This window comes from Anser cygnoides, chromosome 31 (genome assembly GCF_040182565.1).
Source record: "Anser cygnoides isolate HZ-2024a breed goose chromosome 31, Taihu_goose_T2T_genome, whole genome shotgun sequence".
Classification (NCBI taxonomy): Eukaryota; Metazoa; Chordata; class Aves; order Anseriformes; family Anatidae; genus Anser; species Anser cygnoides.
The window spans coordinates 2,666,165-2,679,093 of record NC_089903.1 but is presented as its reverse complement, the minus strand read 5'-3'; the positions used below and the strand labels follow the sequence as shown (position 1 = coordinate 2,679,093).

The 12,929-nt window shown below is 41.1% G+C and overlaps 1 protein-coding gene across 7 annotated transcripts in view; it reads right to left on the bottom strand.

The window, feature by feature from the left end:
- Positions 1 to 12,929, bottom strand: part of LOC125181667 (adhesion G-protein coupled receptor V1-like) — a 94,164-nt gene that overhangs the window by 31,565 nt on the left and 49,670 nt on the right. For all 7 annotated transcript variants that reach the window (XM_066985295.1, XM_066985294.1, XM_066985292.1 and 4 more), the window contains one exon: positions 417 to 521. In XM_066985295.1, coding sequence (XP_066841396.1) covers positions 417 to 521 — 105 coding nt within the window. The remainder of the gene's footprint in view (positions 1 to 416; positions 522 to 12,929) is intronic.

Here is a 12,929-nt window from a genome sequence, read left to right as displayed (position 1 = left end):
GCACTCACAGTTCAAAGTTGGGATAATCATTAAAGACTCACTTGAATATTTGTATGTAAAATAAATATTTTTTAAAAAAATTAAAAAAACTTAGATAAGACACTTCTTACATACTTAATATGCATTATTTTCCAGTAATACATACTGATGTTGCCTCACGTACCTTTCTAAATGACAGAATATACTCGGTTTTCTCTAGTACCTCTTAACGTTAAACAGTCAATTAAACAGTCAGATAATTACAGTATTTTCTATATGACGGTTAATATGAATCCCTTTTATGAAACAGATCTACCTAATGTAGATGTAGGTATTTTGTCCTTCTTCCCCTTTTGCAAACACTTCAATAAATTATGATTACAGCCTCTCAGTTTAATCCAACAGACTACTGTATGAAGTCTTTTGGATAAACTCACCTCAAAAGTTATGACGACCGTCCCATAGGTTCCCCTCTCTCTAATTAGAGTGAGCGGCACAAATTCATTTCTGCCCCTGGGCTCATTCACTGTGATTAAGGCAGACTAATGAGGAAGAAAAGGAACAGACAATCAGACACAGATCAAATATCACAGCAGAATGAAGAAACTGTTACCATAGAAATATCAAACTCCCACAGACAAGTTAATCCAATCCGCAAACCAGTCCACTGATGGCATACATTTCCTAGCAACCAATTAGTTCAGCTAATGAAAACCTTAAAAGATTTCAGATAAAAATGTATCACGTAATGCAATTTGTGTGTTTTTGTTGTTGTTGTTGTTTGTTTGTTTCTGTAAATGAACATAGTCAACATACACAAAGCACTGACATATCATCACTGGTATTTTTAGGAGCTCCTACACCCATTAAAAATAGGTTTTCACCATCATGAAGTCGTTTATTAGATAGCTAGCTATAAATGTACTCAGGACAATCATTTAGGTCACTGGTCACTTTTTTAGGCTATTGTAGGTAACAGATTTTGAAGATATCCACAAATCCCAGAAGCAGCTTGGCTTAGTACTGTGGCTCTAACATTTTCTTATGTTCTTATGTTTTTTCAGAAAAGTCCTATACAAAATTATATTGTCAGAATGCTGTCAATAAGGCATAGCTACTCGTTCTACTAATACAACCTCTGTATTATTGCAAATATCATCTGCTGGAGTAACAACAGCATCTTATCCCAGAGGGTGTTATAAAATGCATATATTATGACAATGTTCCCTCAGCTTGTCAGTCAAGTATAATAAGGCTCACTACTGATGGTAAAATGTATATATTCTCAAGATTTTCAAATCACATTTTTACCTTTAACTTTCCTAGGGTATTATTCCTCAGTTTCTTCCCTACTATATTTAGATCTTGACTTATAGATGAGGGACAGTGATACTGAACAACTTTAAGTAAGTTTTATCTTTAAGATGAGCAACATTGATATCCATCCAAGTGCGAGGCTCTCAGGCTATTTCTCAATACCTAAAAGCATACAGTAGTATTAAAGCTGTATATATGCATGAATTACATACATATGTATGAATTACCTCTAGAGACAGTTTAAAAGATGTAACTCAGAATCAGTTTTCGAGGGATTCAGTTGAATAACTAACCAGCATCTTTGAAAATTTCACCTTTATGCTTTATAAAATTTTCATATATACCATATAAAAAGCCATACCATGTTAAAAGAAATTATTCCAAAGGCATTGTCATTTGATAAGACTGTTACAGTGACAGACTTGGGTGAGCCAAGCTTTATCTTTGCAGACGGTTTCTAAAATTAACAAAAAATAAGATATTAAATATGGTAAATATAGGCAAAAATAAAAGCATCTTGATTTTACTGTTTTAAATATTATTCTCTGAAAATTGTACATCTTTTTATTAAATATTACAGTAAAAATTATTTAAAGCAACAGAATGCACCAAAATAATTCTTCCTCATTTAGGAAGTATATTCTATATGGTCAACAGCAAAGTGAATGAAACAAACCTTTCGAATGATTACTTACAGTTTGGCAATCTACTAGGAATAGGGAACTAGGTTTGAAGCATGTAGGTCTGCCAAGAACTCAAAAATTATTCTTTTTTTTCCTAACACTTGTATAAAACTGAAACTTTGAAGCTATTATGTGAAGTGAGTTATCAACTAAAGGAAACTTATTATTTACAGTGTTGTAAAAATGAGCTACTACATTTACATGTCAAAAGAAGAAGGAAAAATATAGACTTCTACATTCACTGCCAACATTTCCCAAAATGTATTAAAAGCATAAAATTTTTCTTTACAGAACTGATTTCAAGCTTAGTCATGAACTGCTACCTTAAAAAAAAAAAAAAGAAAGAAAAAAAAAAAAAGGAATGCAGGCTCCTCATAGAATGACTCACGTGAGATAGAACCATATGCACAGATTTATCAATATGTTTTTTAAAAATGTTTGGTTGTTCAAAGGGAAGTCTTGTTTACCCTCTGCAGGACTGGAAATCATCCTGCTTTTTTTGCTACTTCCACCCTTTCTTGTAGGTGCAGTGTGTAGGAAAACAGGAAAGGCTGACCCTTCACAGTCTAATTCCTTGGCACTCCAGCACAACACCTTCAAATACCAACAACTGAATGCAGCGTTTGCTGAAGTTTCAGACTATGTCTATACTGCACAGCAATGTCACATAGACACCCACAGGAACAACAAAACTTTCTTAAAAGGAGCAATAAGAACCATCCTGGCTAGTCTCCAAATTTTAGTTCTTACCTATTAAGACTCAGACCCACAAGCATGACTGCACAGAGTTCTACAGAATACCATTCATTTCTGTCAGATTACATAGCATTTTCTGGGCAAACGGATAAATTGAAAAACTTAGACTTACTGGTAATGTCAAGTAAAATGTGAATGTCTCATCAGCCTCCGGAAGATCGTCATCACAGACAGATATATACACTGTTCGGTTTGTTTCTGTATCAGGTATAAATGCAGCTGCATATGTGTCAAAAAAGTCTCCTGTATCTTCTCCATAAAGCTACAATAAATACACAAGTGAATGACATTTTCTTCTTCCCCTACAATCTTCTTTAATATTATTCTGGACTAATTATATGGATTTCATGCACTTTTCTATGCACATGATTCCTCCCACTGTTTACCCTGCCGTTATACAATTTATTTCTAGACAGAAAGTACAAATAATAGCCCCTTGTATCCATGCTAAGTAACCAGAAATAACAACACTTTATTCAGAACCACTTATGATGTCCTTCCTTAAAACTGGTTGTCTTTTGCTTAATGTACCATAGGACCAGTTTTTAATTAAAAGATTGTTCTGAGCACAGAGCTGCACACCATGTATTAACTCACCTGAATTAAACTTACGTTAAGATGCAACTGTCTTCTGCTTTCCTCTCTCACTCTAGGAACTAGAAGGAGCTTAGGAGTTTAACCTAAATTAATGTTTAGATTGCCAAAGCTGGGCAAGCTGAATTTTAAAATGTAAAGCTCTGCTTTCACATCATTCAACAAAAGAAAATTGCACCAAATCAAATATTAAGTAAGGTGCTTATAGGACAGAGTACAGAGCCAGTGGTGTCAAGATTGGCAAAATCTGTAGGCTAATTTTACAGTTTGAAGCTGAGACTAAATGGCATAGTCCTCTTCATCTTACCTGTTTTTGCAAGATTTTCTTGACTGTGACCTGATGAACTCTCAAATTCTCCAATGCATTCAGTAAGTCATTTCAAAAACATCCCCATGGCTGCTACACCTTAAACTACCACCCTTATAGGCACTGATAGTTTGAACAGACCACTGTGAAAAAAGCTATTCTTTTTTTGAGAATAATGAAATTAGAATTTCAGTGAAGAGAAAACAAATTATAGTCGATATTTTTGTGTCTGTAACCTCTCACTGGACATTTTGGTAACTGTATTTTTAAAGTATCTGAGCCAACACTAGACCTACCAAAAGACTTTTATGAAAATGGATTTTTACTTTTATTTTTCTAAAAGAGATCAGGTCTAATACAGAAACTAAGTTACTCTGTTTGTTATGGCAACATATAACACTACTTTCAAACTAAAATCACATTTTCTCAAGGTTTCCTCCTTAGACATTAATAAACTCTGAAATCCCTACAGATCAATTTCTATTCATTGTGATTTTTAAGGTATGTATTTTTCATATTCAGATACAGGAGAATAAACTGTATCACAGTGTAGATACACAGTTTATTTTGCCTACCCACTGAAAAGAATCATAAGCAGCACATCTCTGCTACACTGCTGTGTTGTCCTTACTCACACCCAATAGCATCTTACTCCATGCACATATAGTTTAACACACTCTAAAGGGTTTAATCATTTAAATGGAGTACAATTGAAATCATGGTTATTAACAGCTAAAAGATAAAATCAATGATGTAAAAATAGTAACTCTGACTTCTCAAAGAACTGACTCAAAAACTGGAGTAGCTATTAAAATCGTAAAATCATGGAATAACAGAATAGTTTGGGTTGGAAGGGACCTTAAAACCAACTCCCCTGCCATGGGCAGGGACCCGTCCCAGCAGCCCAGGCTGCCCCCAGCCCCATCCAGCCTGGCCTTGGGCACTGCCAGGGATGGGGCAGCCGCAGCTCCTCTGGGCAGCCTGGGCCTGGGCCTCACCGCCCTCTGAGGGAAGGATTTCCTCCTAACATTTAACCTAAACCTGCCCTCTTTCAGTTTAAAGCCATTCCCCCTCGTCCTGTCCCTACACGCCCTGACACAGAGTCCCTCGCCAGCTTTCCTGCAGCCCCCTTTAGGCACTGGCAGGCCGCTGTGAGGTCTCCCCGGGGCCTTCTCTCCAGGCTGAACAACCCCAACTGCCTCAGCCTGGCTCCATGGGAGGAGGTCCTAAACTGCAGGTTCTAGAGTAATCTTGAAAAGGAGAAGTCATTACGTAGATGCATTTTCATTATGAATGCACAGCTAGCATTGATATCAAACTTTTTCCTGAGCAGCTTGAGCTGGCTCCTTCAGGAAATGTTTAAACCGTTTTCTTGACACCACTGACACTGACAAAAGGAATTTGCTCAGTTACAGAAAATGGGTTTGGCTTATCCAAACCGTAGAATCACGGAATATCCTGAGTTGGAAGGGGGCCACGAGGATCACCAAGTCCAACTCCTGGCTTCACATAGGACCACCCAAAAACTACACCATGTGTCTGAGAGCATTGTCTACACACGTTGAACTTCATCAGGCTCAGTGCCGTGACCACGTCCCTGGGGAGCCTGTCCCAGTGCCCGACCACCTCTGGGTGCAGAACCTTTCCCTAACACCCAGCCTGACCCTCCCCTGTCCCAGCCCCATGCCGTTCCCTCGGGTCCTGTCGCTGTCCCCAGAGAGCAGAGCTCAGCGCCTGCCCCTCCGCTCCCCTCGTGAGGGAGCTGCAGGCCGCCATGAGGCCTGCCCTCGGCCTGCTCTGCTCTGGGCTGAACAAACCCAGGGACCTCAGCCGCTCCTCATACTTCTTGCCCTCTAGACCCTTCACCACCATAGTAGCCCTCCTTTGGATGCTCTCTAATAGTTTATGTCCTTTGTATTTTGTATCACCCAAAACTGTACACAGTGCTCATGGTGAGGCTGCACCAGTGCAGCGCAGAGCGGGACAATTCCTTCCCTCAAATTGAAGCACTGTCCCAGTGAAGTACCACATTCCTTTTTGTTGTCTTGGTACAAGCATAAGCAACATTCAAAGCTTCAAAAATACATTAATATTCAGTGACGATACAACTGGCATGGTTTCTTACCGACACAATCGCTGTGACGTTAGCAGGCTTCCCTGTTCTCTCGATTACAAGGCGTATAACGGTTGTACTTGTTTCATTAACTACAAATTCTGTTTGTCCACTGAATTTCACTTCTGTTTCTCCAGATGTGAAATGAATGAGTAGCAATAAAAGCAAATAAACTAATAAAGAATCAGAGGGCATCCCTATAGAGGAAAAAAAAAAAAAAAGGAATAATTAAAAATAAATTGTGTATCTAAAACATGTAAAACAACCTCTGTTGGCCTTTCCAATGCAGTCAACCTTTCGGGAAGTGTTTCTGCAAATCCTTCAGGTACTGTGATTTTCTTGTAAACTTCAGAAATGAGACAAAAACAAGCACAGGTCTCAGCCATAATCAAGTTAGATAGCATAATTATCTTCTGGATTCAATTCTGTTTTCGTAATTTTCATCTAATGATATTCCAAAAAACATACATCAATGTTTTCCAAATGGAGGAATAAGTAGCTTTTAAGGCAAAAAAATATTTAAAAAAAAACACAACTGTTTTCATATCTAACCAACAAAAAATAGCTTGAGGGTTGACAGTCCAATACTTCTTTTATTTCCACTTTTTTTTTTTTTTTTTAAATCTGGTGATTCTCTTTAGAAATATAAATGAACTGGCATGAAAGGTGAAGACCTGGATGTTTGTGGTCATCTCATAGACCATTTTTGACATTTTATGGACCATGAAATGTTCTTAAATATTTACATATTTACATGAGATTCTTTTGACTGCTTCTCTTATCTCCTGATTCTTTCACATTCTCCTGTCATACAGAATCACTGTGGCACATTTTAATGTGATCGTAACCTTTGCACAGACAGATATTTATTTTTATTTGTTTATGCACAATGTCTGGTTTTCTTTTCTCTTAAGATAAGACAACTTACACTAAGGTGGTTTATCTTTCTTACATCATAGATCAATTACATGATGTAATACACATTTTTAAGTTCCAGTGAGGTCATCAGGTATTGATACTCTTAAATATGCATTTTTAAGAGGCTTTGGCACAACAAACTGCAAACAGATGCTATGTTATGCAGAAGCTCATATTGTGTACAGTGGGGATCAGAACTAAGCACTTGGATGTGGAATGGAGCAAATTTCTGCCATGAGATTCTGAGCAATTAATGAACAAACCAAGAGAACATAAAGACCAGAAAGTATTGTGGCATGGATCTTTAATGGAACCAGTTCTTTCAGCAAGTTTCTTTTAACTTGCAGTCACAATTTTATAATTTTAATTTTAAATCTCTGTACAAACAATACAAATAATATTTGTGTAATTACATTTAAATAAATTGTCACTTTGCATAAAATTATGCTTCCAAGTACTGTGTTTTTCAGGTTAATCTGTCAATGTCAATTGGATGGATTGTACAGAACATACTGCATATCAATTATATTTAAGCTAAGCTGTGTTAGCAAGAACTCATCCTCATTACTTGTAACAGTTAATGAAAGTGCAGTCAGAAATGGTCAGAAGATTTTGTAAATTTATGAAAATTTCTGAAAATTACTGAAACATATTTTTTAAAGTGTATGTCAAATTTGTAATCAGAAAACACTTCAGATCCAGTATGGATTTTAAGTCTTATATGTATGCACTCAGATAACATTTATCTTCTACTGAACAGAGAACAAACTAGTCATCAGACAACTAAAATTATCAAAGCTTCAGAAAGAATTCAGGACTTTCTTTCTTCTTACAATAAATTCTGTCTGGATAAGGGTTAATTCTACACTGTGGGGATTAGAAATAAAACTGCTTTCAGACAATTAAAGAACAGACACGACATAAGTTGCAAATACAGACAAGAACACTAACAGTGTCTCTCAGAATTATGAGATTGGTGGGATGACAATATCAGCTGACTTTAATTACTTGCAATGAAACATTCACCTAGCTCCACTGAACATCACTGAGGGAATAGGTTAGCAATGAAACTCAGTGCAAAAAATCAGGGCCAACCATTACCTCGATGAAAAATTTTACAACGTACTTAAAAAGTGTTTCATTATTTCCATCAAGAAAGTCACACAGTAAAATAATTTTACTGCAGAACTTCACACTGCTACAAACTGAACTTTTATTACTGTGAACACGGTCATTCAAGATCTCTATGTTTTTTTATTAATAAGTAAATGCATAACAGACTTTCAGGAACAAAGTTTTTCCTACACGGTGATCTCTGTGGTGATGTTAGTGCAAAAAATGATTACCATAAGAAGCAAAGATGAAAAATACATTGCAATAAAAATCAGGACTTAAAATCCTCCGCATCTCAAAAGCTGACTCTATTAATCTGCAAGATATTTTTATTTTTTTTATTTTTTTTTTATGTGGAACTGCTCAGAAAAATACAAGCCTTCAAGCCTGAAAGTGAACAGTTGCATAACCTTTGTAAACTCCTAGACAATTACACTGTCTGCAAATGCAGGCATCATCCATACTAAACTGAGGAATTTGTTGACCTTTTAGCTTCAGCTGTTACCTTGTCATAGACTTCGCAAATATCTTCCCACGGTACATGCTTCTAGTAAGTAATACTGAAAACATGATCCTTCAGGGCAAGATTACAAAGTTTAGGATTACTTGAATTCTATTACTTCTACTAGAGAGCATTCTAAAACTATAGGATTACTCCTGTGGAACACGAGAGGTTTCACAATCATACCATCAATTATTTAGCTGGTGTGTATTCTTCCTTGTTACATTATTTGTACTAAGATTTACCTTGCACAGCCTGCCAAAAGTAGTTTTTACTCTACTGACATAAACTCAGCTTTGAAAATCATTATTACTTTTTTAAAAATGATGTAATATAGTAAATACAACATCAGAAAAGATTTAGAGAATGCAGAACAAATTTATTCAAATAACCAAAAAGATATTATAGGTCACAGTATTTTATTTTATTAAATACCAACTCAATTTGTGTACTAAATTCCTGGTTTTGCTACACAAATTTGTATTGGAACATAATTTGTTCCGTATGAATTGCAAAGCATAGAGTTCAGCAGAAGCCTTTGTAAAATCATGGATTAAAAAATAACTCTTCCCCACCTTCCTCACCCCAGTATATTGCTGATAATTTTGATTTTTTTCAAATGAAGCTGAAACTGTAGTTCTTGTTCACTGCTAAGTTTTGGTAAACCATGCATTTGGAGGTAAACCATGCATACTCAGATCGCTTCAGGGTAGGTACCTGACAGCTTTGGCCAGTTTTTGAGGGAGGTAGCTGCCTGGGTACCTTCACTTCCCTTCGCTGATCTTGTTTTGCAAAACTTCTGGGCTAGCTCCAAATACAGAACTGCTTGTCACTACCAGCTGAACACCCCTCCACGTTAAGACCCTCCCAATTTTGGCCCTACTTTGGAGGTAGCTGCATGCCTGCTAGCTACCATTGCCTCCTCCAGGGAAGCTTCTGCAAATGTTTGGCATTCTGCCTGAGAAACATTTAGCTCTGGGTATCAGCTGCAAAGCCCTTCAGGGTACGGACACCACAAGTTTGGACAAGTTTAGAGGGAAGTGTATGCCTGGTAGCTACCCTTGCCTTCGCACCTCGGCATGCTTCTAGAAAAAAAGATTTGCCTTCCTCCAAGAGAGATTTTGTTCTTTGTGGATACTAAACTCGGATCCCTCTAGGAAGTGTAACAGAGAATTTTGGCTAATTTGGAGGTTGCTACATGCGCGGTAGCTACCTTTGCCTCCACCACATTGTACTCATGAAAAATTCTGTGTTACACGCGGAAGTTCTGGAAAGACCATACCCAGATGGGGTATCTACCTGAAGTCTGGCCAAATTGGGAAGGACGTGCATGCCCAGTAGCTACCCATTCCTCCTCCCAGGCATACTTGGTGAAATTTTTGGGCCTCTTCCAGAGAGAGAGGGGCTTGTGGATTCGGTCCGCAGACCCCTTCAGGTTACGTACCCGAGAACATTGGCCAAAGCTGTCAGGTACCTACCCTGAAGCGATCTGAGGAGAGGATCCCAAACTAAATCTGTATGTGGAGGTAGCCACAAAGCTCTGGCCAACAAGATCCGCCAGCTGTGTGGCATCCAGGGCAGCATTCGTAGCACAGACGGTTTGTATGTGGTCTTGGACACTGGCTACATGTGTCTTTATGGTGTCTGGGAGACCACCTGCCTGCGACCATAGAGACGCGGTCCTCCCGGCCTGCTAGAGCGGCCCCCCGCGGTCCGCCAGAATCCCAGCGTCCCTTGCGCGCTCCCGCCCGGCCTCAGCGGCTTCCGGCGGCGGCAGAGCAGGGGCGGCGGGAGCAGCGAGGCGGCGGTAGCCGCGGCGTAGCGCGGGCAGGGCCAGAAGGTGCAGACGGTGATGGTGCAGCCCATCGTAGCCTTCCTGCGGCCGGGGGGCGACGGGGGAGCGGGTGGGGGGCGGCCCGGGCCTCAGGGGTCTCGGCCCGGGCCTTGAGGCCTTGTTCCGGGCCTGGAGCTCTTGTCCCCGTGCTGAGCCCTTCACGCAGCGCCGCAGAACCTCATCTTCTGCTACCTGCAGAGCGTGAGTAGCGCAGGGAGAGGACGGGGAGGGGATGGGGATGGGGATTTGGGGGAGGGGTGGGGGGAGCGGGGAGGGTCCGGGGATCCCCCTCGCTGAGTTTTCGGCTCTCACCGGTTGCTCGGGGCAGGTTTGTGGGGAATGGAGAGCTGTGCGGCGTGCTGGTGGGTACAAGGAGCTGCTGCGCAGCGCGGCGTTGCCCCCTCGTGTTAACGGGAGTGGGATCGTGCAGCCGGGCGTGCAGGAGTGTTCCCTTGTGACTGGAAACGTGTTCTTCAGCAAACGTGTAGTATTCACCCGGTCCTATAACACTCTAAAATGTCAGACTGTTAATTGAAAGTGCCCCTGAGAGTTGCTCCTTGGAGTGTTTGGGAGCTCTAGCGGCTATGGTTAGCGGGTATTTCTGAACACATGAGAGAGAACAGAACTACTCGCGGTGTTTGTGTGCCTATTTACTCTCCTCCTTCATTCTGCAGAGGTCGAGGATCCAGGTGTGGCTTTCCGAGCAAGTGAACATGTGGATAGAAGGCTGCATCATCGTGAGTATCAGCACGACCCCGCGTTACGTCGTTAGTTTGTTTTCCCTCATTCACAATCCTATTTTTTCTTGTCAAGAGAAGCTAGCACAAGGGAAAAAAAAAATCGCTAACAATTAGTCTTCATTGTCCAGCCTGGGTCAGCAAAGCTGACGATGGTTTGTGTTGTTGCTGAACTAATTGCCACTGTTGCTGATTTCTAGGGCTTTGACGAGTACATGAATTTGGTGCTGGACGACGCAGAGGAGATTCACTCCAAGACAAAATCAAGGAAACAGCTGGGTGTGTCGTGTGTCTGTGCAACCCGAGCGACGCGCGGTCTGAAACCTGCCTGGGTGAGCCTTCTAGGTAGCAGCACTGAGAGGTACCAACCGTGATGGGCAAAACCCTGCTCAACCACAGGAAATACTTTCTGAAAACGCGAGATTATTCTCAGGTTCTGGGCTCTCTCTAATCCCCTCTTTCCCTTCTCTGTGCTGCAGGCCGGCTCATGTTAAAAGGGGACAACATCACTCTTCTACAGAGCGTTTCTAACTAGAATTTGCCATCCTTAGAACAAAGGTGGCTGCCGTGCTGCGGAGTGACTGAGTGCCAGGGGAACGCGGCCCGCTGGTAGATAGGAAGTTATTTGTAACTGGGGTTGCATGCTGAGGTCAAAAGTCCTTCCTTTGTGGACTTCCTTTTCTTTTTGCTGTGGATCTGATAAGTTTCGCTAACGGTATGTGCTTTCTCGAACATTACATCTGCATTATGCGGCCAGGGTGGACTCGTTCAGGGCACGGAAGCCCCACACGGTCCTTGAGCTAGCAGGGTGCTAAGGAGGGTGTTGGAGATTTTGCATACAATTGCAGCCCTTTGTTGCTGCAGTGACAGGTTCCTCAGATTCTTTCTAAACGGGGTTTAACTTGTTGAGAATCTTTTTGGGAGTGTTTATTGTGGATCAATCAGTAAAAGTATCTTAGTGGGCCCGTGAGGGATTTGGGGCTGTGGTGCAGTAACCCAGCGTTTACAAGTGTTACTGCTACGCATGCCTGTCCAATAACGTCTCCAGATCAGAGAGTGAGAGCGGGCAACTGGTTTGGATTAAATCTGTCACTTCTTGCTGCTTTGGACAGAGCCTGTAGATTAAACCCTTGTGCTGTTCAATAAGCTGGGGTATCAGATGTGTCGGTTGGGTTTTTATCACTTGATTTATTTTTTTTATCCGTCTGGAGATCTGTCTGTTCTATTTAAGTTTCCCCAAGAGAGCTGAGTTGCTTGGTGCATCGACCAAAGATCAGTTCCCTGGCTGACTTGGGACAACCAGTCCCCTCGTTTTTCTGAGCACAAAAAAAAAAAAAAATTGACTGTAACTGTAACTCAGAAACTAAGATTACCTGAATGGAGAGAAATGAATTTTGATGCACAGGCTGTGCTAGAAATCTGTTAATCAACATTCAGTTTTTCAAAACTTCAATTTGTGTATCACCATCATGAAAATTAGTAAATTCAAGGTGGGAGATCCTTTCCTGAAAGGGAAGGACAGAAATACGAGTCTTGCTGTGGGGCCTACCCAGCGCAGTTCTGCCATTCCGAGAAGTAATACGTCAGGAGTGTCACAGCAGACGTTCCCAGGAAGAAACCTTTGAGGGGCAGCATGACACACTTTATTGGCTAAAGCAGCTTCAGCTGTACAGCCTGCTGCCGGGATGGGGAATTCTAAGTTGTGTTCAAGTTGCTGAGTTCCTTTCAGCATGTAGTAAAGATGTAACGTGCCGATGTGGTTTGGGAACAGGAGGCATTACGTGTCACCAGCAGTGGGCACACAGGGAACAAAATAGTATCTTACGAGGTCCTCCACATCCGCCTTTCATTTTGTCCTTGGTTTGCCAGCTGGAGCTTTCAGGAGGTGAGGAAGGAGGCTGTCCCAGTGAGTAGTTCAGGTGTTGCAGGGTATTTGTGATGCAGTGCTTGTAAAATTTACCTGCCCGCATCTCCTGTTACAGGCAGCCCCCCCCGGGCCCTGTGAGACGGGGAGCTGCTGCCCGGGGTTAGGCCCAAGGTGCCCTGTCAGGCCCAGGGCCACCCTTGCCCTTGCCC